Source organism: Sturnus vulgaris, chromosome 6 (assembly GCF_052056855.1).
Source record: "Sturnus vulgaris isolate bStuVul1 chromosome 6, bStuVul1.hap1, whole genome shotgun sequence".
NCBI lineage: Eukaryota > Metazoa > Chordata > Aves > Passeriformes > Sturnidae > Sturnus > Sturnus vulgaris.
The window spans coordinates 19,094,005-19,119,278 of record NC_142248.1 but is presented as its reverse complement, the minus strand read 5'-3'; the positions used below and the strand labels follow the sequence as shown (position 1 = coordinate 19,119,278).

The following is a 25,274-nucleotide window of genomic DNA, read 5'->3' as shown; positions in this document are numbered from 1 at the left end:
TTTATCCTCTGTCCCAGCAAAATGATATTCTGTGTTTGAAAGGCAGTACCATAAGTAAATTCTGCTACCCACCAGAACTACTCTGCAACAGAAAGTAACCTTTGGAGGTAGTAGAAATCACCACTGAGTGATTTTGAGTATATGTTCATATAGGACAAGTCTACAGAGAAAGGTATGAGCAAGTTTTGGCCACGCTCAGAGCTTACAAGACATAGCCACTGCTGCTGTGGAAACCAGTACTGGTCCCTCTTGGGATCTGCCCCATTCGGACACGTGCATTCTAGAACAGGACTGGAAGGAGCTATTGAAGGAACAGGAATAAACTGGGGAGGCTGGATGGGAAAATGGAAAGATCTATTGTTATCAGAACTTAACAATCTCTTAGTACCTTGATCTGGTGTTAGAGAAAAGTTAAAATATCTTGGGATTCAAAAGAAAGACCTGGTACTATCTCTGGTATATTAAAACTGGGATGTACACTAAAGGACACATACAGCTGCAATAGTGCTGCCTGTTCAAAATTAAAGAATGACAATAAATAACAGAGAAGATAAAACACAGACTATGTCATCTTGCTTATGGACACTGTCAATGGGATACTGAAATTAATGGGAACAAATTGGACACCTCACACAACACTTTTTAAACTGAGAGTTAATATATATCTGTGAGTATATTTTAAATTATGAGAAATAGAATTATACTACTAGTGCAAAAGACAGCCAAGGACACCATTCACTAATATGCTGCATTGTTTTGAAAGCTGATGATGCTTCACTGGAGACTGCATGTCTTACACAGCTCCAAGAACACATATTACTAATACACTTGGATATGTCCTGTGTCTTAACAATATATTAATAATTAGACTTCTGATTTTGAACCAGAAGAAGGGTGTGGGTGTATATATATAAATAGTCTTCTATCAGATAGAAATTATCAGGAAGACACACTTCAGCAACAGCCACTTTAATTTGAGAAATTATTTTTTAATATATATCACACTTATTCTTCCATTCCATGAACTTTCTAGAAACTTTACTGAAGAAGAAAATTTTATTTTTAAATTCTTCATCAGTGAATTAGTGCTCCTTGTAAATTTAATGTATTCTATATATTCTACAGATTTGCAAGCATGTATTTCTTACCAGTGGGGATAATGATAAAATTGGTATAATGACAGGAATTATTATGACAGTGAAGAGATCTGAACACAAGAATGAATATATGACAATCACATAAGTCTTTCTATGTCTATGCTATTGGTAGTATAAAACGGAACCAAATCAAATTTTATCTGTGCAATTAACATATTATATTGAGAAATATACTTTATAAAGCAAATGAAATTTGTTTGGAAGTAATTATTCTATGGCCTGAGAAATATCAGAAAGAAAGAAGGCGAAACAGTAATGTTAATCCCATGCCAGAAACATGTTTTATCAGGTTTCCTTTTAGCTCTTAAACAAGATGTAGTAAAAACAACAACATTCTGTCAGACTATATGTTCATTCCTTGCTTCCTGGATTAAATATGCTTATTCTATGCCACATTTTTATAGCTTTCAATTCCTGTACTTTAAATCTATTAAACAATGTCAAGTTGAATTTTCTTCAAAAACTGCTGCAGGTTAAGAAAAAAAATAGGACAGTAGAATATTTGAGGGCTAACATTTATGTCAGCTAATTAATATGGATCAGTTGTGGTCTGCAAGGATTTTTAAAGTGCATGCATGCTTGAGATAAATATAGACTAAGAATCTGATTTTGTTTCTTTTTGAATTGATAGCAAGTTTTTACTGATTTCAATACAAGTATGGTGAACCAGTTTTGTAGGTCTGACATAAGGCTTTTGTGCTCTTGCATAATGTTAGTTGTCCCAAATAGCACATAGCCCAAAATGCAGCTCTACAACATACAGAATAAATTGCAGTTGTAATATTACATTTATTGCTCTGTATTCTCTTTACTTGCTAAGGCAGTGAAATTCTGAAAATATAAACATTGGGGGAAAACCCAAAAAATTTGTCTGGATAGCAAGTTCTATTTAAATAAGTTAGGAATCAGCCCATGTTCAAAACCAGACACTCTCTATTCCAGAGGATACAACACCATTTCCTTATTTTAAAACATTAATATTTCATTATTTATTCTCAAAAGAGTTCTTGCTAGAAGACAGAAATTGGTTATTTGAACACGGTTCTAGACTGTGACAAAAAGAGGCTACCAAATGCACAACTGTTCAAACACTTTTAAGCAAAAGATTCATTCTCCCTACACTGAATTCTACGGTGGCCAGATTTCTCTTGCATGGAATCACAGGATAACTCAGATTAGTGAAAGATCACATAATCCAACTTCTTACTCAAAATCAGATATGAGATTAGAACAAAAGTAATCCAGGACTTTATCCTGTCTGGACTTAAGGAAGTCCAAGAACAGAGCCCTTCAATATGAGAAACTTGCCTGGTAACCAGAACAAAGAACAAATGTATGTTAATTGTAGAACTGTAGAATTATTTGGGTTGGAAAAGGCTTCCAAGATCATTGAGGCCATGTAAATCTAACACTGCCAGGTCTACCACTAAATCACATCCCTAAGCATCAAGTCTGCAACACATCTTTCAAATACCTCCAAGGGTGGTGACTCCACCACTTCCCTGGGCAGACTGTTCCCATGCTTGATATCCCTTTTGGTGAAGAAATTATTCCTAATATTCTAACTCAACCTCCCTTGGTGCAACTTGCAGCTTTCCTCTTGCTCTGTCACTTGTTACCTGGGAGAAGAGTTCAGCTTCCACCTGGATACAACCTCCTTCAAGGCAGTTGTAGAGACCAGTATGGTCTCCTCTGAGCCTCTTTTTCTCCTGGCTAAAAACCTCCAGTTCCCTCAGCTTGTCCTCATACAACTCACTCTCTAGACCCTTCACCAGCTCTGTTGCTCTTCTCTGGACATGCTCCAGCACTTCAATGTCTCTTTTGCAGGAAGGGGCCCAATACTGAACACAGCACTTGAGATGTGGCCTCCCCAGTGCTGAGTACAGAGGGACAATCACTGCCCTGGTCCTGTTGTCACACTGCTGCTGATGCGGACCACGATGCCACCGGCCTTCTTGGACACCTAGCCTTGAAACACTTCTCTAATTTTTTTTTTCCAATGAAACCTAATGAAACAAGAAGTACCTTATGCTTAGTATTACACCTGGTTCCTGTCATAGTAAGTCTTACCTTTTTGTAGTGTTTTAGCATCAAAGACATGCTCCTTGAAGAAAACTCTAAAGGACAAAGGACTGGCACTGCAGTCTTCTGAAAGTTTGTTGACAGCTTCTTTAAACATAGCAACTAAGTCATGAAGAGGTCCATCTAAATCAAGGTGAGAAGTGGATGATGAAATCATGCTCAGGCGTACAGAGATTGATGCACAAGATGCAGAACTAGACTCCACAGATTCACACTCAATTTGGAAGCCCTCTGACAACATCTTCATTGCAAAATGTTTTCTCTGGAGTGGATCATCAACTACTGCAACAACATGCCATTCAATGGCAGCATCTCTGGGTAGGTGAGATACTACAACCACAGCAAGCAACCCACATACTGCAGTTTCATCATGGTACATCTCTGAATCTTCAACCTAGAAGATAAATAAAATATTGTCCATAATACAGAGTCGTAGACATTAATGTTGTTTATATTCAGTTAAAATATTAAAAAAATATATGCAATACAGTTATTTCACAGAAACTGCTTTTCCCCTCAACTTTCCTTATTGAGAAGTCATCTCAAGCAATTATGAATTTATCAGACAGTATCTCCTCATTTTTGCAATCTCAAAGCCTGTACCATTAAAAAAAAAGCTGACAATAATTTATTTTGCATTCATTCTGCAATCAAAAGAAGTCTTTTTGCATATGGTAACTTCTGTTTGTACCAAAGGTTTTTAAAGAATAAAAAATTGGTAGGAATTACCAGAACTACAGAAATGAGTCAGTAAATTACGTAAGTTTTATTTTAAAAGTTGGAGTACTTAAGATTCAGTTCAGATACACGAAAAATATAGTTCAGAGAGTTCTAAACAGCAGAATTATCCTGATCAAACACTCTTAGAAGATAGAATGAATTTTTTAAATAGCACAGCTCATTGAGAACATATATATAAATTGTTATCACATCAACCAGCATGTATAATTAGCTAACTTGGTCAGCTACATCTGAGTAACTGTATTCCTTTCCTTCTGATGGTTTTAAATAGCTTTCAAATACCTAAGCACTTGAAATTCTTTTTTTGACCAGTGGATTACTTTTTTTCTTACTTTTCCCTCAATTTTTATGAAGAGACAGAATATTAGGAATTTTTAATATTAGTGACTGACACCATCTTCTGTACACACATAATAACTTTTTTTATATAACAGTTTGCTTACATTCCAGTATATACTGTTAATATTGTCCATTGCCTGACCTCTGAAAGGAAAAATAATAACAAGGCAAACCAGTCATTTTGCTTGAAGTCGATAAGGCCATATAACTCGCAGTACCTTCAATTCACAAGCTCAATTTTCAACCACTTGCTCTCAACTTTGCGAGGAAGAAATAATGACACGTTCCAGGCACTTTATTTCAAAATTCACTCACAAAGTTATTGACAAGAATTTTGCACAGAATATCTTTGATGCTTGACCCTTGTGAGCTGTTTACATGAAAAATGCACTTACTTCTATATTAACGATAGTGGAGTGTAATTGTATCCCAAACATATAGCAATTGCTTTAGCATTTCTGGTTTTGATGTGGTAACAGAAATAGGGACAATTTGTCTCAAATTGCAATCACTTCAGTCATAATAAAATCTCACAGAGTACTGTTTGCTTTCAGTACTTTCATTAGGCTGGCCAGGGCTGTTATTAAGGTGGCTACACATAAATGTTATATTAGCACTTAACAGGAGCACAGTATTCTCCTCTAGGAGATGAATTCTAACCTTGTCAATATAATTCTGCTCTGAGTGCTGTAAAACAGTTTGAAAAGATGAAATACTGGAGCTTTGCACCGAGAAAAAAAAAAAAGTCATGCTCATTCAGGCTTAAAGGCCATTTTGCTGGCCCAAGGTGCTGAGGTACTGGTTAGGAAAAAACAGTCTAGAGAAGCTCTCTCAGGTCACATCAAGCACTACGACAAACTTTTCTACTTCCCTGTACTTGTCTTAGGTTGTTAAATCAATTACTCGCTATTTCTGCTTGCTTTCAGCTGCCATTTAGAATATGAAGAACTACATGAAAATTAAGGCCAGGAGAAAGTACATTTCTAAATTTAACAAATGAGAATCACTCTGTGTGAAAGACTACTCATGGTGCACCTGTATGGTACCATAACACTCATAACCTTTAACTTTAGAGTTTGCACAAAGCACAAATGATAGAGCTACTGGGGACTAATAATCTTTCATCAGTGGCTACAGAATCTTACAGATATACTTCTAACATAACATAATACTTCTCTTCTGACTTATTTTCAAGAAATCACTGACATTTGTGTGATACTTGGATGCTGCATTTATGAGTTACCTCTCAGAAATTTACAATTTTCTTAAAGAACTAAATATCTTTATGATAGCCTGTCTAGTAAATGAGGATGAATATATAAGGTCTGCTAAGAAATTATATGATGCTAAAACAGTATAAGTAAGCATTAAGAGTGAAAATGAAAAGGAATTATTTTATTGGCTAAATTGTTTTTATAATTGATTCTGCACTCTCATCAATGAGATTCATCACTTCTGGCAGACAGCTGTGGTACTATGAATAAAAACATGTTTTTGGAATTCTTGCCCAAGCATACTGTTGTAGACTGTTCTATAAAGTAGCACAGGTTTTGGTCTACACAGGTTTTGGTTTCTTCTACAGATTCAGAGCCCTGATCAGAAAAAAATGAGGTAGAAGAGCATATAACATGGGTTATAATTTTTGAAAAAGAATTCTCAAATAATTCGTGTGAAGCTCTAAAACTCTTGTTGATGGGGCAAGCACTGTTGAAAGCAGTAATTCCTTAAAAGGAATTTTACAAATCTTTATAAATTTAATTATCTGTAGGTGTACTTGTCATCTAAAGAGATTTGCCCTTTAACCCTATTTTTCTAGGTATCAATTTCCAAATGATTTTCATTTTATGGGAAAAGTAAGTTGAAGTTTCTAATTTCCACTTGTTAGCTTTTCCACTGGATTTAATCCTTTCAAGGAACAAATACTACAATGCAGCTCTGCACTAAGAGAAGTTTGAATGTAACAGGGGAAAATAAGGACATCTAAAGGTTCAATGGCTGACTGCTGAGATTATATGGAGAAAGATGCTACTTATGTGCTATACTTTTACATGACCTGATTTAAAAAGGCTTCAGAAGGACATCAGGTAACGTCTGTTCCGCATGCAGGACATACCCTCTGAAAATAAATGGTCCTACAACAATGACTTTTCAGGAATGGATGTAAACTGGATCATCTCAGAGACCACACTGACAGAATTCCAATTCTGTCATGCTAGGAAATGATAGATCCCAAAACTTTGGACAACGATTTGATAAGTGATTTAGCTCTAACTGAATCTCACATTAGACTGTCCTCAAAAACATGTTTCATAATATCTTCCTTTGCCAACAGGATCATCTGCAACTTAATTTATCGAAGTTGTAAAAGACTGAGACCCAGAAAGTTTGAAAAAGGAAGCCAAAAGGCAGATTTTTCTAAATACATGCATTGTATCTATATCATTCCATATATGCATTGTATCTATATCCATATCCAGAGAAGGACTACAAACATTTTTTAACACATTGCTTTACAAAAACCCCACAACTCAGCAAAGAACTTATCCCACCTTGAAGAAAATACTGATATTCTTCTTGTGATACAATGCATGCTTCAATAACTCACAGGATAAACCAAAGGTACAGAGTACATTTTAGGTCGACTGAGAAAGTGACTCTGCTTCTGTTGTAAACACTGAGAAAACTGCCTTGCAAAGCTAAGTGAAATCTTGGAAAGTCTTCGTGGACTGGTTAATAAAAAACACAGAAGCTGATAGCAGTTAAGAAAACAAGTAAAGAAAGAAAACAAAGTGGGTAACTTTATGCCACTGTAAAAATTCACCAACGTCTTGAGTAAGATAAACAACTCTGGGTCTCTCAACTGAAAAAGGGAATACTAGATCCAAAATACATTCAGAGGAGGACAAGTATGATCAAAGGCTCTGGAGGGTCTGGTTGGAAATGTTCTGCAGCCTTCTCATTGAGAAGACAGAGGCTTAAAAAGTCATACATAGCATAAAAAGAGTGGATAGGGATAAGAACTGATTTTGCACACTTGTCTTTCTGTGTAAAGAGCTATAGACCATCAAATGACATTAGTAAGAGCATGGTTTCAAAATGAATGATGGTGGGTGACACCTACAACTCCTTGATGAAGAATGCTCTGATTGCAAGAACTTTACAGGGATTCAAAGGGAGCCTGAACGAGTTCGTAGAACACAGATCCAGTGGGCATTATAAAAGAGACATAATAAAATTCCTAGATTATTTTTAACTTATATAAGTTACTAATTTATATAAATATTATGATTTATATAACAAAATTGATGTGATCAATTTAAATATGAACTAAAATAGTTTGAGGTTAGGAGAATATTAGGGTAGATTTATGCTTTTACTGGTTTTACTATTCACTTCTACTTAGGGCTACTGTTGGGAGCCAAAATACCAAGCAAGGTCTACACCATTATGGTATTGTTATGTTCTTAAATAAGCATTTATGCTGTTACTAGTGGTGTCTTTGGTAAAGAACTGTGATTTATTGTATGGACTCATGAATTTTTCACAATTAGTCCCTTCCAACATTTACACAATTTTAAAGGAATTTTATGTTCATCTGTGATATTCCAGGCTGATTTTATGGATGAATTGCAAACATCGAGTCAAGCAGATGAATGCAGAAAACAGCTTTGACAGCCTAAGCTTCTTCAGCAGAGGTACTTCCACCAGGATATTGGGCTGGAGGAAATGGGAGTTCAACGTGGTTACTCTTTCTGAGGAAAAAAAGTTCCTCTTCTCCCTTTTACAAAAGGAGAATCACATAAACTGTTATGCTGCTTTTAGGGGGACATAAGTATCTTTATTTCTGCCTTAACTGATAGAGACAGCATGAGCAAGAAAAACACAACAGTCCCAGGCAGTGCCAAGCAGGAAGTTTGTCTGCTTTAGGCACCTGCCACAGGAACAGGGGTTTGGAGCTGCCTTACACTGGAGCCACCCAGACAGACTGTGTTAGCACCTCTAAAGAGTGCATCCTATGGATGCTCAATCCAAATCTGCAAAAAGTGTAAGGATGTTTGGTTAGAAATATAAATGGTCAAAAGGCTTGACTGAATACTTGCTGAAGGCCACAGTACTACAGTTATTAAGCAACATACAATTCAGTAAAGTATCTAATAATGAGAAATGAGAACGGGAACTTCCTGTACTTTGTGCCTAATCTGAAGTAAAAAGGCAACTTGGTAGAAACATTCCTTAGCTAACACTTTTGTCAATCTGTTTACTTCAGAAATAGCTCTTTCTTATCCCAAGGAGCAAGGTGAACAACAGAGGTTCTCAGTTGGTTTCTAAACTTGTAATTAACCCTACATTAAAGTAAATGGTATCTGAACAGCTGCATGCATAATACTTTTCTGAGCTTTGAACTGATACAAGAAATTATCACATTGATTCACAGTATTACCAAACACTTGTGTTTTCTGTGCCTCAGTTCTTAGTAAAGATTCACCCAATTTTCATTGTGCATATTCAGAGAGCCACAAAATACTCTCACACTAATGAATGCCTGATTCATTCACAATACTGCTACAAACCAAACCAGAATCCAATAGAATGAGCAATGTTAAATGAAAAACACTGGGCTGTAAGGGTTGTAAACTTACACAGAGTTTTGTTTTAAAGGTGCTAATCTTATAAATATAATTTTTTTATATAATAAAAAAAGTAATCTAAGGAAGAACTATTAAAATTCCAATGAAAACAAAGGAATAAGGAGTTAAAGACAAACCTATCTTCAGCCATTGTATAAGTATTTAACTGTTTTGCCTACTTAAACTGAAAAAGGTACACATTTTGGTTTTCAACATTTATTACATAAATTTGTTTGACTCTCCTCCCTTTGTTCTAAATGAGAAATATTCTTTTCGTTGTGTTAGTAAGGACTAATGCCTATCTATCTCTCAGCTGAATATGGAATCAGGCTATAAGAGACAGAGATGAATGCATAATTGCTATTTCTACAAAGAAGTGACTTGGAGAACAAAAAGAAAGATACTGTGATGTTACTTTTAGAAGCTGAGTTTGTGAAAACCTTATATGGTATGCATTATTACACCATTACAGTGGCAAGATTAACGTGCCTTTAAATAATACATTTAAAATTTCTTTTACACTGCCTGCATTAAACAGAGTGCATCAAACTCTTGAGATCCAGATTAAGCTTTGCTACAGTCTCTTACAACAATAGGTTTATGACTTAAAGAAGTAAAGATTCCACTAGGAAAACTGCATAAGAATAAAAATGTCAGTCCCAAAAGAAAGTAGGATAGAAGCAATTCTTTTCAACATCCTAGTTTGTCTAATAAATAGGCCACATGCATTCCTGGTATACCACATCTGAATTCAAATAATGAATACCATAGTGTTTTATAACAATAAAATTGCTAAGAATGTTCCTTTTGGAAAGCTTACAAAAATAAGAAAGTCAGACATTTAGTATTTCTTTCTGAAATAAAACTAATTATTTGGTGCATGTCAAAAAGACTAACACAAAATTGGCAGACTAAAAATGAAGTCTTATAAACTGAGTATTTGTCATAGAATAAATACTGTAAATATGAAAAGAAACAAGTTCTTCAGAAATTTTAGTCCTCTCTACTCATTCCTCAACAAATGGACAAAGCTGGAGGTAGTTCAGTAACCACTGAGTCACACAGAAATTATTTTGTACAATGTCAACTGGGAAACTGAGCCTGTACTTTGGTGTTACTGAATCATGGAAAATCTAGAGCAAACCAAGTGGTCCTTTATTTTTTGGATCAGCATCTGATAGCACATTTTTCAGAGTAATTTCTTTTTTGTGCAGTCTTTAGAAAACAGAAACATGAAAAAGGGAAAGCAGATACAGGGGAACAAATAGGAGTATAGAAATTTAGAGGTAGTACTATTTCTCAGGGTGCTTTCAACGAATTTTTGTAATTTGAGTGGATTTCTAACTAATGTATTCGTTTGATAGGATTATAATTCTGCCTGCTCACATTAGAAAAAAATAAAAATTAAATTTTCACCTTAGTAATTCTGAAAAAAATCTGCATGTAGCTATAGTAGTGATGCAAAATTAATAATTAGATATTAAATAGTTGCCAATTATCATGCCAAGCATAACAGATTAACTTTTCTCAGAGATGCATTTTTCAGGAGGATGAAATGACCATATTCCAAGTTATTTTAGTGAGAGTATAGGGAATGTTAAATCTATACAATATATTGATGGCTATTATTAGGATTAGACAAGGTGATAAGCTAAAATTTTATGGTAGTCAACCAAGTATGTCAGAAGAAACTACCAGAAAAATTAAGTAACAACACTCTTAGGACCCAAATCCCATAATAAATATACAGTAAATTTGATTTATAAGTTGAGACAGCTTTCTGGTGCATAAAGGATGTGTTGAAATCCTTGCAGAATCAAAAATTTCATGATGAATGGTCTCTGAACAATGCCACTGAAAGAATTGGTAAGCATTACATAGACAAAGCAAAGCAAATATAGAACTCATGAAAATAGAGAGTTCTTAAGAAACCAGTTCAATAAGTTTACATGATCTATAGCTTATATTGCTCAAACAGAATAATTTAAAAACTTGCTATTCTATCTTTTACCTTGATTGTCAACAGAGGCCAAGAAGTGGTATAAATTTTCATCACTTCTGTTTGACAGAAAAAAGGGTTCTGTTGAAATTTAAGACATAACCTTACAAGCTCTCTTTTGATTATATTTAGTACAGAAGAATATAATTTGCTTGTTAATTTTGTTTCTCTTTTCTATTGTTGGATCACTGTGTTTTCATCCTTTTACTTCAGAAACAGAGAAGCTCTGACAGGATCAAAACAAGAGCAATCAATATCACATTTCTATGAAGACGTAATCAGCTTTGAATAAGTCTCTAGAACAAATAAACAATTGAAAGCCTGAAGAATGTACACAGAGTCTGCAATAACTAGGCTAACACCTCTGTTTTCTGGACTAATCAACCTGGAAGTTTTCTTGCAAAGGAAGTTCAAATAATTTCTTGTTAGAATAAATTGAAAGAAAACCAGAAAATGTAAACTGGCCTGCTGAAAGACGGACACAGGCTTCTGCATGCACAGTAATGAAGAAGCATCTCCTACTGAAAGATTCAGACTTGTATTTTTGCATCATTCCTCAGGTAAGTATCACAATCTTGTCCTAACCCATTATCTAAAAGCACAGTCTCATCAGCCCCACAGACATCAAATTTTCAACTACTCAATGAATTTTATACATTTCAATCTCTCTTCAAAATACATTTTATAATTGTATGTGACCATCATGCCACCACCAGAGTAAAAGAAAGATTTTAAAATGTATAATCAGTTATGGTAAGCATGTGCTAATATCAAATGGAAAATATACAATACCATTTCCCCTGCATTTTTAGATAGCTATAGATATTAGTTATAGCACTGATTATTCAGATAAAAAGCATGTGCAAAGTACTGCAGTGCATGGGTCTGGATTGGGAAAATGAGAAGCACAGGACTGCCAGCAGGGCTGCCAAAGGAGCAAAATACCTGAAATGCAGAATTAGACAATTATTATTAATATTAAAAATGGACATGACTGATTTTCCCTCTTAATTATTCCCACTGATGGGTCACAAAACAGATTAAGTTTTTGTTTATTGTAGCTGATTTGGGAAATGGGAGACTCATTTTTTAAATTTTTATTTTATTTTAGAGAACTGTTTTTGGTTTCAGCAAAGCTCTGATACAAGTGGTCTGATACAATAACAATATCTTTTTTCCTTCATTCAAAGGGGTCAGAAACGGTTTTTCACTTTTGTAAAGTCCATACAAGCCTTTGGTTATTTGTCTTACTCTGCAGAAGTAGTCATGCTACCATGTGTTACCAACCTGACAAACCCACTTCTTACTGCATGCAAAGCTCAGCCTTTTCATTCTCACCCTGTGGCATAAAGCATTTGGAACTCCAAAGGTCTGATATATTTTAGTGCAAGTATACTCACAGAGTTCAGAATGGGAATTTCTGGGTGAAATGTAATGGCCTGTGATATACAGGTCAGAATAAATAATCTAACGGTGCCTTCTGGCTGTACAAGCCACTCAAGCTATGAAATCAGTTTTACCCAATACTTCTGCACAGCCTTTCTACCAGCACTGAAGTGCCTGAACTCTAAAATCCCACACTGAGAAGGCAACCATCTCACTCATTATGGCCTTTAACATCCCTTGCTGATAGTTTTAAATTTTTAAACAACCCTACCTGTCGAGCTTCCTTTTATGTGTTCTCATAGTTACAGATATAATTTTGGAAGCAAAATATCTAAACACCAAGCATAATAAAAATGAAATGGGTTAAAGCTTATTAGCAGTAGGGAGCAGATGTAGCAAAATTCTGCCAGTTCCCCTACATTTCCTCCCCAGCAGGGATTTTCTGTCAAGCTGTGACTTAGTTCTATACACTAATCCAGTCTGCTGCTGCTGCAATTGCACCTTCCTATACCTTGCTATTGTACTAAAAATTCACTTTGATTTTTGATTTCTTCCTTCTTAATAATAATATTTAAAGCAGTTCCTGCAGAGCTAAATGTAAATTCAAGCACTGCATGCTAGATGCTCAAAAGGGCATGAAAATGTAAAATTGATAAGAAAATAATTACATACTGAAAAGCTGTTTTATTTGCTTAAAAAATAGTAACTTTCTCTCAACAAACTAAAGGTTCCTGAGCCAAGACATAACCAGTTAATGACTGAAGTTAAGATCCTTGAAATACCTCTCAAACATACATCATTCAATATATCAGTTACAATGTGGGAAAAAAAAAGATAAGTATTTAAGGAACAAAGTCATAAATTGATAGCAATACAAACTGAAAGCAAATGAAGTCTGCCACATGAAACATGATCACAGACTGTCACTCTGAGGGTTTTTATTCTTCATGTGTAGTGTCAAAAATAAGCACTTAGGAAAAAGAGTTGAACTGAAGGAAGGATGTTCATGATGGAAAGATTTCAGCTGAAAATCATTTGCGAGGGTATACCCAAATGGGATCGAAAATGCACAAAGTAACTGGTCAAAATCTACTTTGTGGACACTAAGGCTAACAGATTTTATGATAGAATTTGAATTTTGGATACTGATTGTAAAGACCTTTTCTTTGGAAGTCTGCTTCCTTCTGAACTTTGACAATGTTCTGGAACCAATTTTCAAATAGAATATCAGCTTTCACCTCACATATTCTAATTACATCATCTGTTCATCTGTACATATATAGCACCATTAGCTACTTTGTCAAACCTGTAACTAAATTTTGTAGAACACAAGGAAGAAAATTTTGATGCTGTAGGAGACAGAAGAAAACCAATTTTAAAACTCTGGTGGCACTACTAAACTTCCAGTAACTGTCAGCCTCTCCCTCATTGTGGTAGCTACCTTGATCAGTAATATGATATAAAGATGTGCAATCAAAAATCGTTTCACAGAACGGCTTGAGTTGGGACCTTGAAGATCATCTCATTCCATACACCCTGCCATGGGCAGGGACATCTTCCACCAGACGAGGCTGCTCAGCCAGGGCTGGCCTTGAAGGGACCTCTAGGGATATAACATCCACAATTTCCATGGGGAACCTTTGCCAGTCCCTCACCAACCTCACAGAAAAGAATTATTTCCTAATATCTAATCTAAACCCACTCTCTTCCAATCAGAAGTAATTTCCCCTTGCCCTGTCACTACATGCTCTTATAAACAGTCTTGTCCCATCCTTCCTGTAAGTTCTTTCAGGTACTGGAAGACAGCAATTAGGTCACCCTGAAGCCCTCTCTTTTCCAGGCTGAGCAATCCCAATTCTCTCTGCATTTCCTCACAGGAGAGCTTCTCCATCCCTCTGATCAACTTGGTAGTCCTGCTCTGGACTTGCTTCAATATGTCCATGTGCTGAGGACTCCAGAGCTGGATGCAGTCCTCATGATGGGGTCTCACCAGAGCAGAGCAGAGGGGCAGAATCATCTCCTTCAACCTGCTGGCCATACTTCTTCTGATGCAGCTCAGGATATGACCAGCTTTCTGGCAAGCAATCTCATTTTGAATGTCGTGCTTTTTAGTGCACAGTTTTTTACTGGAAAATACATTTACATTCCATCTTATGTATATGAGTATTTTTGAGGCAAATATTGTTTTCAACAGAGTAGCCAGTTACTTTTTGTTTAATGTGGTATGACTGCAAAACAAGGTTGGTTGAATGGTATAGCTTATGACTATTAGGGCTTCACATGTCTTTTATTTTAACTCAAGCCATTTACATTGATCAATAAAGTCCTACATACAGTTTGGAACCTGGATTTTGCAGGACCAGTTTTCTCTCAGTTCAGTATTACAGAAGTCAAACTCAGATGATGCAAATTAGGCAATTTCTTACAATCCACTATACTGGGCTGCCCAAAAAGTTAGGGAAACCCCTGCTCCAGTTTTTATCGCCAAGCATCAACCTATATGATAAAATACAATATAATACTTTGGTCAATTCAGCTCAGGTGTCTCAACTACATCCCCTCCAAGCTCTGCTAAACCCCAGCCTTCTTGCTGGGTATGGCTAAAGTAGAAGAAAGTCTTGATGATGTGCAGGCATTGTCCAGCAACAGCTAATATTGGTCTGCTATCAGCACAGCGTTAGCCACAAATCCAAAACACAGCACTACTGGGGCTGCTTCAGAGAAAATTAAATCCACCCTAGCCAGACCCACTGTGAAATAAAGTTCACAATAACCTGCAAGTTCTAAGCCAAGTTTTAGTTAAATATGTAGTCATTCTCAGTAGTTACTGGAATGAGCTATATGGAAAGTAAATTTGTTCTTCTGAACATGAAAATATGTCTCTCAGATTACTACTGAAATATATAATGGGATCTTAACTCACACTCCTGAAGGCAGGTGACTCCATGTACAGAAAATTAGAATGGAAGGTTGGCAGTAAATGGCCTTTAATATGTATTAATATACATATAGTTAAAAGATTTTATGCTAAGAAAAAATACAAATATATATTCATTGATATACTTATAATATGCATATATGTATATGTATATATATATATATAATGTCTTTATGCACATATACATATAAAAGGAGGGAGGGAGAAAAATCTGTAGATGTATTCCTCCTCCATGCAGTTCTGCAGAACATGCACAGAGAACCTATGACAGTGTGCATTATTGAGTTGCTATATGCAACTCCACACACTCATTTGACAAATTACAACAGCCCTTTACCAAAATCACCATCTTAATTAAAAATGTTTCGCAATCAGTATTTTCTTCAGCTAACAGTTACATTATCCTCTTAGTTATATTTCAAGTGTTAACACCTATATTTATGGTGTTACATCCAAAGGTATCATTATCACCTGGATGCATTTTTATTTTTCATCAATGAAGCTGAACAAAAACAGGGAGGAAGCCTATTCACTGCTAGCTGGCATGCATGTAACTGGGTATTGACCAGGGAGCACTGCTCATTTTTGCTATGGAAAAATTAAAAAATTTAGTTTCAAAATAAAAAGCTCACTTTCACACTGTCTTACATGCTTTTTTGAAAGTGGAGTCCAGGAAAGCATAAATAATTTTTGAATTACTTTGATTTTTATGAATAAGAAAATTAAAGATCTATTATTTATTTTGAAGACCGTGTGATATTCTTCAGAGAAGAGGAGGAAGAAGAGGAAATGAAATTATTATTATGACTAGCATAAAGAACTAGAGATGAGGATAATCAAGTACTGAAATTTAGTAGGATTCTTTGGATCATAAAATAAAATAGTAAAGAAGTACTTCCACTGGAAGAATGAAGATGCTTTCCCGAGTTAATTTCCTATTTATTCCCCTCTTTTGCTTTTTTGATAGTAGAAGATCATTAATGTATCTGAATAGAGACAAGATTCTTGCATAGTTTCAAAAGGAAGAGATGATATTTTGAGTTCTACTGTTGACTGAAGCTTGATGAGGAAGGTCAGGTATGAATTTTCCTAGTTAATTGTGGAGTTTGTCTTCAGTGATAATTTGCTGAATCTGCTTGAGGTGTTGAGTCCCAGGGCAGCTTCCTCTCCACAGAGCCACTTGCTTGCCCTCCAGCCCCAGCAGGATGGGAGGGACAATAGGAAGAACAAACATGAGAGAACATCTGGGCTGTGGTAAGGACACTTTAGCAGGAGAGGAGAATAAAACCAGCAACACAAAGGCAATCCTTCACCTCCTCCCACCAGCAGACTGATGCTCTGCCAGCCTCTGGGGAATAGACACATTGGAAGACCAAGTTCTCCAATTTTTTATGGTTGAGCATGGTGTCATATGGTCTGGGAGATTCCCCTGACTGCCTGTTGTGGTCTGAAAGAGATTACCCTGCTGCAGTTTTAGGAAGGATGAGTTGCTAATGAGACTGTTTATGTAGGTTGAGGTGGTAATATGGTTCTTCTTTCAGTCCTGATCAATACGATTACCTCATACAAGGGAGGACAAAAAAACTTTGAAGCTGATGAAACCCTGAAATTCTATCCTTCATTGTGGGAATTTAAAGTGCCCTACATGTAATTTGGACTACAGTTTACTAGGGAAGTTTCTTGAGCCAAAGTTGGACCTTGATCACTTTTCAACCAAAATGGCATTTTTCCCTCTATAATGAGGCAGTGACAGCAGGTACTCGCTTGAGGGATGAAACTCTGTTAATGGCTTTCACAATCATCACACATTAGACTTGTGACCACAGGTTCTAGCCTAAGCAAACAGTGGATGCATATATGCACTCTTGCTTAGCACAAAAGTGACAGCCTCAGAACAGGATTAATGTTTTCAGCAAAGGAGACAAGGAATCACTCAAAACCAGTCTTACAAGGTACCTGCTGCAGGGGAAGATCAGTCAGCCTGGATAAACTAGGCTGTTTACCACCCTGAATAACTTGACATGCATTTCTTCACTCTGTCTACCTGAAAAACAACATTCAAATGCATGGATATATTACCTGTAAGTGGCAAATAAGCTAGTGTAAATCAGTTCAAGGAAATCACGGTTATGCTAACTTATACCAGTTAAGGATTTCATTGTATCTGTAGATATCTCCACAAACGATCACAGAAGAAATACTCTCCTTTCTTATTTTCTATTGTTCATATTTTTTGTTTATACTCTACAAGTTAACTTCATGCATACTCTTTAGACTATTATGCAATCATATGATTTTTATACACATATATACACATATATAGTTAAAGCCATGTTCTTTTATTTAACTATACTAATTTTTAAACATTATTAAGGCTCTGCTAATGTAATAAATAGAATATTATAGTCTTCTTTTAAGAAAGAGTTCAAGTGCCAAACCTTTCATCTCCCATTGTTGACCAGTGTCAAATGGCAGACTATTTCCAAGGACCTCTGGATTTCCACTATCTGCATTTGACCTGTGTTAAATATTTTCAATACAGTTGCTTCAAATGAATAGAAAAGCTTTGCCTAATCTGAATGCAAGGGAAATGAAATACACTAGGCATAACATGAAAGACACACTAGCCATGTGCAATTTAATGTACTGTGTGTTCTGAATGTGGGCCATCAAACTGTGGAACATTCAAGACAGCATCTAGCAAATGGATGTTATGAACCTGAAGGGACAAAAAAGGGGAAACAGAAACATGCATATTCCTTCTATTGAATTTTTGATAGGTGTAGGCACTGGCTCTCAGCAATGCTTCTCAAAAATATTTCTTTTTCTTCTGGTGATATTACAAATCATATAAATTAACCTATGTGAGATTTTACTGCAATGTAAAGGTAGCAGTGTTCTAATCTGTAATTTTATCTTTATAATACTTGTTTGTTTCTACTACTCATATTTTGACTATTTTGTTCAAGAAACTGGTAAAAGGAGACCAATTAAGTTAATATTACCTATAGTATTATCTATAGGATGCAGAAATTGCAACACTGTTTGGAAATCTAACAATTGCATTAAATAAAGATATTAACCAATACATATAATAAATGGGAGAAAAAAAAGTTAATATTACTGGCTTAGAAACATCTGTTCAGGATGATTTTATAGTAATTTTCTCTATAGGTAAAATAGAATCTTAAACCTTTGTCCAGTCCTTTGCAGCAAGAAAAATCTTCAACTTCCAGTATTTGAGCATAAGCTACTTCTGGTGTACTTAGGATAAAGTGTTAGAGAATGCATGAATTTTATTTAAATTCATGACAGTCTGTATATTTCAAATAGCACAGGAATGTCTGAACAATGCACAGACTGCTGTTACAGATGCATGATGCCATTCTAAATGACTGCCATGAAAACACACTAATTACTCCAGGAAACAACTGCATATAGCTAGACAGATTCTTGTTCAAGATTTAACTTGTTTATACTTGAGACCTGGACATAATTTTTAAGGCAAAGTGGAAAGATACAGGAAAGCACCAATGGTATTACAAAGATGGTATGATAAAGGGGCTCCCTGGAAGGGCCCAGTGCCCAAGATGACTGCTCTTAAATATCTTTAAAAATTCCTAGTTTGAGTGTACTTACATCTTTTGACATCTAAGCAGTTTTGAAATCTGGTCCAAAAGGTTTTAATTTAGATTTTTAAATTTGGCATCAAGTTACCCGAGTGCTGAAATAAGTGTGGAACCCATTCACAATATATATCAGATAAAACACTGTGAATCTTTTTTCCATCACTTCTGCAGTACACACTATTAAGACACACATTGTCAACAACCTGACTGGCATTCCTGACAGAATGAAAGTCAACTGCAGCACTCTTTGCTGGATTTGAAACAATCATGGGATCACAGCCATTCATCCTGAATTCTTACCATAAAAAAAAAATCTTCTGTCAGAAAAAGATGGGCTGGTGAACTTCTAAAGTTTGAAGTATGTTTGCTCAGAAAATTATTGATGGGAGAGTACCAGACAACTAATGTCCAAATGCAAGCAGTGTTATAAAAGTAAAAAGATGTATTTTTATGTCACACAAAGTATTTTACCAAGGAGATTTTTCATTACTGAGGATGGAAAATACATTGGCAGCTGCCTAGTACGATAACTCAGAGGGGAACTGACCTATAATATCAGAATTTAAGAAAAAAAATACTATGTGTAAAATGATTTGCTGAAAAAAAAGATATGACCTAAGTACTATTAATACATCTTGCTATTATAGTAAATATTATCTTTCTATAATCTTCTTATAAACTTCTAATCTTAACAAAATATATTGTTTTCACTGTCTCAAAATCTCCATTCACCAATGTTTTGGGTTCACTTACAAACACAACCAATTCTAAACTTTCCATTGATAACAATACATTGTGCACTAAACACACTAAAATATTTCCCAATTATTTTTTTCTTTTTATAACAAAGAAATCAGAGATAACTTTTCAGAGAGTTCTGGAAAATCTGCCTCCAACTTTTGTATATATTTCATCCAACCAAAATAAGGGAAACTAATTTTTATCATTCAGACATTTTATAAACAAATTTATTTCAAAAGCAGCAAACTGCCTCAAAATTTTTCTGCTAGGAAGTTAATGTGCTCTTATTTCACAGAAAGAATTAATTCACAGTACTTTTCCATGGAATATACAACTGAATGGCAACAGTGAAAGTGAGTATTCTTTAAATGGTTTTTCGGAATTTATGTATTTTATTTATCTAGCTATACCAAGTCTTGCTGCGAATTAGTGAGATGCAAAAAAAAGAAAACACAGCAGTTTAGCAAGCTGGAATGCCTGAAATCTTGAGACAGCACAGCACGTTTCTTCTTTGTATTGGTGAGAATAACAAGAGAAAGCAAAAAACAAGCATTCAGAGGTAGAAAAAAAATGTAATCATGGTCTTGCCCATCTCAGTTAGCCTAAGGGAATCAGTTGTATAGACAGAACTACAATCCACCACTTGAAACAATCGAACAAAATACTACAGGGATGTCTCTGCACAGAAAGCCCATGGGTAGGGGAAGGAGAAGTTAGGGTGTAGACTCAGCTCCCAACTAAATATATTGAGAGTACTGTCTAAATGGTACCACTCAAGCCCTACTGAATAAAGTGCATTCACAAAGTAATTTAATAAAATTTTGCAGGCACAGTCACTGTTATATCATTATACAATAATTATTTGGAATATTTCCATCTATCAATAATGCCATCTGTCCTACCCAATACAAATGGACTGCAACCCATCTGGCTTATTTTTTTCTATTGATTACTCTGCTGAATGAGTTAGCAAAAACGCTTATAAAATCATCATATTACATGACACTGTCATTAAAAGATGTGAAGTAAAGAAAAACACAAGATGAGACTTAATTGGAAAACTGTCAGTTCTTCTTCCAGAAAGTTTTAGCAATGCTATAAGCTTTTTTTTTTTTTTTTTTTTTTGGCTACTTAAAAAATCACCAAGAAGACACAAAGCCCAAAAACCTGCTAAATGCTAACTGCTGGATTAGACAGAAATTGTTCTAGCACACAACTGCTACTAGGCATGCTAGAGAAGGTCTCTCAATTTATCTCCTCTCCAGAGTACCAAAATGTCCCTAAGTATGCCTGGCAATCTCAAAGAAACTGTGGAAGGAATGTAATTTAAAAATAGAGTGGAAGAAAGCTGATGATGGCTGGCACTCATATTTGTTAATTCCAATAAGACTTCCTAGGTTTTGATTATTCGTTTGCATAAATTGTCTATATGCTATTTTTGCAGCCTCTGTTTTTTTTTTCTTCTTTTGATTTTAACTACTGTTTCCCTTAACTATATTTTAATTTCTCCAGCAACAAAAATGCAGTTTTATGCACCTACAGAATTAAAATGCTAACTTCAGCTCCTTCACTCTAGATCTCAATTTTTACAACACCTTTTTAGTTTTAACAAAGGAAATCTCTCTTGTGTACATTCAATATACCAATCCGAAGATCCTTAGCCCAGTGATATAGATAGTGTTCTTTTGAGTGAACCCTTGGTGGGGCTGCTTTCTTATCCTGCCCTCCCCACTATTATTTTTTCCTTTCTACTACAGCCTTATATCCCTGCACCAGATTTCTGTTTCTCTGTCACCATAAATGGCTTTTCCAATGATGCTGTGACTCTAAGGCACATATGAAGGAAGAAGAGAGAGGAACAGGGGCTGGATTCCAGCTCTAAGGACACAGCCTTTGATGACTGTGGGTAACTGGAGCTCAGGGAGGCTCGGGGGCTTGGTTACACGCAGGAATGATGCTGGGAGCACAGATACTGAGCTGCCATAAGGAGTGAGGGAAATCGGGATGACAGGAGTAGAAAGGAGTTGTGTAAGAAGGAAGGAATGATGCTTGAATAAAGAAGGGAACATAGACTGGGTGACTGAAACAACTTAGAAGTTGCTAGGGGGTCCAGCCTGCTCACTGTTACTGTTTGCTCCCTGTCTTACAGTCCCTTCCCATCCTCACTAGAACCACTTCTCTGTTTATAATATATGAAATACTTCCTCAGGAAAAAAAATAGATTAATCTGAAATCCACTTTTTTATAATTTATCCGAATTTTAAAAAATATTTAAATTTATTTAAATGTAATTGATCTTTCTCTTTGTAACTCAAGAAGTTCCTAAAAGACAATTGTCACTAGCAATATTACAAGAAGTCTTCTAAAGTCTAGCTAACTGTGTGTGACCCTGTGGCCTTGTCTCAAATGAATCTTTCAGCAACTGCATGTTCACATCCAGCTCTTAGAAGTAAATCTTTTGTGCTATATAAACATATCCAGAAAACTATTCTCATACTTCTCTTTATATTATGTGCTGTTAATTCCAATTTATTGGTGTCCTAAACAATTTATATAATCATTTTGTGCTTTACTTACTACTGCCATCAAAAACGTAGAAGGATTCAAGGAAAGTTGCTTAACAGTAGTATTTATGTAGAAGATATTCACAGGTATCACCACATGACGGAATGCTAGATTCTGAACAACAATTTATCATTTTTCAATACAAAATCCCTATTTTCATTAACAGGATAACTGTATTTTCAGGGCAGAGTAATTCCCCCCTCTAGTTCCTTGTAACAGAAATATTTGTAAGTATTTTTCTCTGCTTTACTTTGCACATAAACCCCCACTAATTAGAAAAAATAGTCATATCCTGAGGAGAAAATTTAATTCCTCTGTCTGAACCTCCTATTGACAAAATTATAGAAAGAAGAACATGAAGCTGTTAATAACATTTCACTCCTATTTATATTCAGGTTTTTTCCAAAGCATTTTTAGATGGTGTTCTGGCACACATTATCTAATTTTTTTTTCTTTCTGATACTGTCATTACTGAATTATGATCTGATAAGCACAGCATAAGACTGATGAACATCCTACAGAATTGTCTGATTGCAGGATGTTTTTCTTAAAGACTCCTGAAAACTGTCAGGCAGCCATCACTTCATGGGAGTACATGTAGGCAACTATCAGTTTTTTAAGCTATGGCTTGAACAATAAAAAAGTGACATGGAATAGGTATTAGTGATAGCTCAAAAGTAAGCAACTTCATCAGTGTTTTACAGGTAGCTAAAAAAAAAAGCAAGTTCTGCCTAGTCATCTTAGTAAGTGGAAGAAACAAAGGACTTTTTGATAAAAAGTATCTGGTATGCATAATAACTATGGAAAACCTAAAAAACTGTATATGGAAAAAGGAGAAGTTTCAAAGAACTGGCAAACACCACCAATCTGTCTTCCAATCTTATATATTGCAAATCAGAAAGCAGAGAGTGGTTTTGGTCATGGTATGTTAGTAATTGGTCACAGAACAAAAATGTTATTTAAATATATATTTAATATATATTAAAAAATAATTCAGAGTCAATACTGGATCTGAATCTGGTCTTGGACACACTATAAACACTATTTAAGAGTGGTCTTTGTTAGTAAATCAAGTTGAGGTGCATAAGCATGTAAGTGAAGTCTGTATCTTTACTCAGAAAGACACTTGGCAAGTACAGACACTGGAGAGAAGGAAAGTTTCAGGTGTCTTTTTCCTTCTTCTATGAAAATATTAACATATTCCATGCTTCCAAGCCCTCAGAAAACATAATAATTAGGCTATATTAAATTATACAGAATTTATGCATTTGGTTTTAATACATTTGGGGAGAAGTTACGTTTTATTTAAAACATTTGTGGCCACTACCTTTTAATGCTGTCTGGGTGTTCCATGGCTATTTTAAGAAAAGGGGCACACACAAATCAGGAATTACTATGTCATCATTATAAATCACTGTGCAAATTATTATGCTGTTAATCAAGGGTTAACCAACAGACAGGCATGTCCAGATGTGGTCTTGGAAGTCCAGCTGAATATAAAGCAATAATGAGCAGTAAATTGCTAAACTAAGTTATCACACAATATTTTTTGTAAGCAAATGGGGAAAAAATCTTCAACAGAACAACTGACAAAAAGTTGAAGTAAAAGGCCCATTTTCTCATTATGAAAAAATATATGGACAGAAGTAATTCAAACGAAGTATTGTTCACATTTTTGTTAGAGAAACTGACTGTTTTTAAGAGTTCTTTAATGCAATGCTTTGGGGAATTAAGACAAAGTTAGTGGTGAATATAACTTTCTATTAAGCAGTTTTCTTTCTCAGTTGTGCACAACCACTTATGAGCCAGAACACAACAGCTCAATCAAACCTTTACTTGAACCCCTCTGAAATGTTCTGCGAAAATTCTGACATTACCGCAAGACTTAGAGAGGAAAAACAGACAATCGAGAAAGAAGAAAACGGGTAAGGCAGCTACCTTTCTGCATTCTCTCAACTTCTTCTGCCATATGGAGCGAGCAACAGGGATGCTCTTGCTGTCAGTCACGTAGCAGCTGGCTGTGATGACGTGGTGGAGAGCAGTCCTCTGGCTCATGGCCTCAAGAACTCGCCCAACGTGCCGCAGGGAAACGCTGGCCTCCGCGCACACGCCACCGCCGACGAGCCGCATCGTGCAGGGCACCAGCGCAATCTGCCCGGCACAGTAGAGAACATCTCCAACCTAGGAGAGAGTCACATCAAGAGCATAAGACTCTGGGAGTTTGCAGAAGACAAGGGAAGCATCTTTCTCTCTTCCAGCTAGTTTCTTTCAATAGTACTGTTCTTTGCCATCGTTTGTTACAAATAGAGAAAATGTGCCAGTCTAAAGATATGTATGTGTCAGCTCAAAGCAATCATCTGATGTGGACTGTTACAGCTGCTTGATCACACTGATGCCCCAACATGGTCAAATATGTTCTTTTTTTCTTTTCATTTGAGTGATGATGCACATTATCAATGTTCAATGCTACTTTTTAAATCTTCTATGTCTTAAGCTTTGTTTTACAGAAAACCATATAAGAAAGTATCAGTACATATGTGTAACGTTTTAGCAAACTAATTTAGAAATACTGTAAAAATATATTAGCAGAACACCTAAATGACTGTGTATGAACAAAAGTGGTGATATTCTACCAGAAGGTAAAAGCAAATTGCAGATTGAAAATAAAATGCTGAAGAATGCTACTTGAACAAAGAGTTGGGTCACCTTTTGAAAATGGACTTTAATGTGTGGCCAGATTTACTACTGCAATACAGTTACTTTGAGCTTATTTTCCAAAATCTTCTCGGCAACACACTGAAGACCTACTTTTTTTAACAGCAGCCAGCAAAGGAAACATTTATTCTTATTATTCAGACATCTCAAAGATTTTTTTTTTATAAAATCTCAATGTAAATATCAAAACTTTTCATCGGCTTATGCTGCACTTCTCTAGAACGTCTGTGCATTTCCTAATCAGTGAAAGAGTAAATTTTATTCACTATCAAAAGAAAACTAAGTATAGAAGTGGGAAGTAAGGTGGGCGTAAACAGCTTTGAAGTCAGCACAGGAAGAATTTTGCTAGGAGTA

General features: G+C 35.5%; 1 protein-coding gene across 1 annotated transcript in view; it reads right to left on the bottom strand.

Annotated features, from left to right (window-relative positions):
• DPH6 (diphthamine biosynthesis 6) overlaps window positions 1-25,274 on the bottom strand; it is a 188,378-nt gene that overhangs the window by 33,739 nt on the left and 129,365 nt on the right. The window contains exons 13-14 of the mRNA XM_088167211.1: window positions 24,144-24,386; window positions 3,228-3,633 (exon numbers count right to left, since the gene is read on the bottom strand). Of these exons, the coding sequence (XP_088023337.1) occupies window positions 3,228-3,633; window positions 24,144-24,386 (649 nt within the window). The remainder of the gene's footprint in view (window positions 1-3,227; window positions 3,634-24,143; window positions 24,387-25,274) is intronic.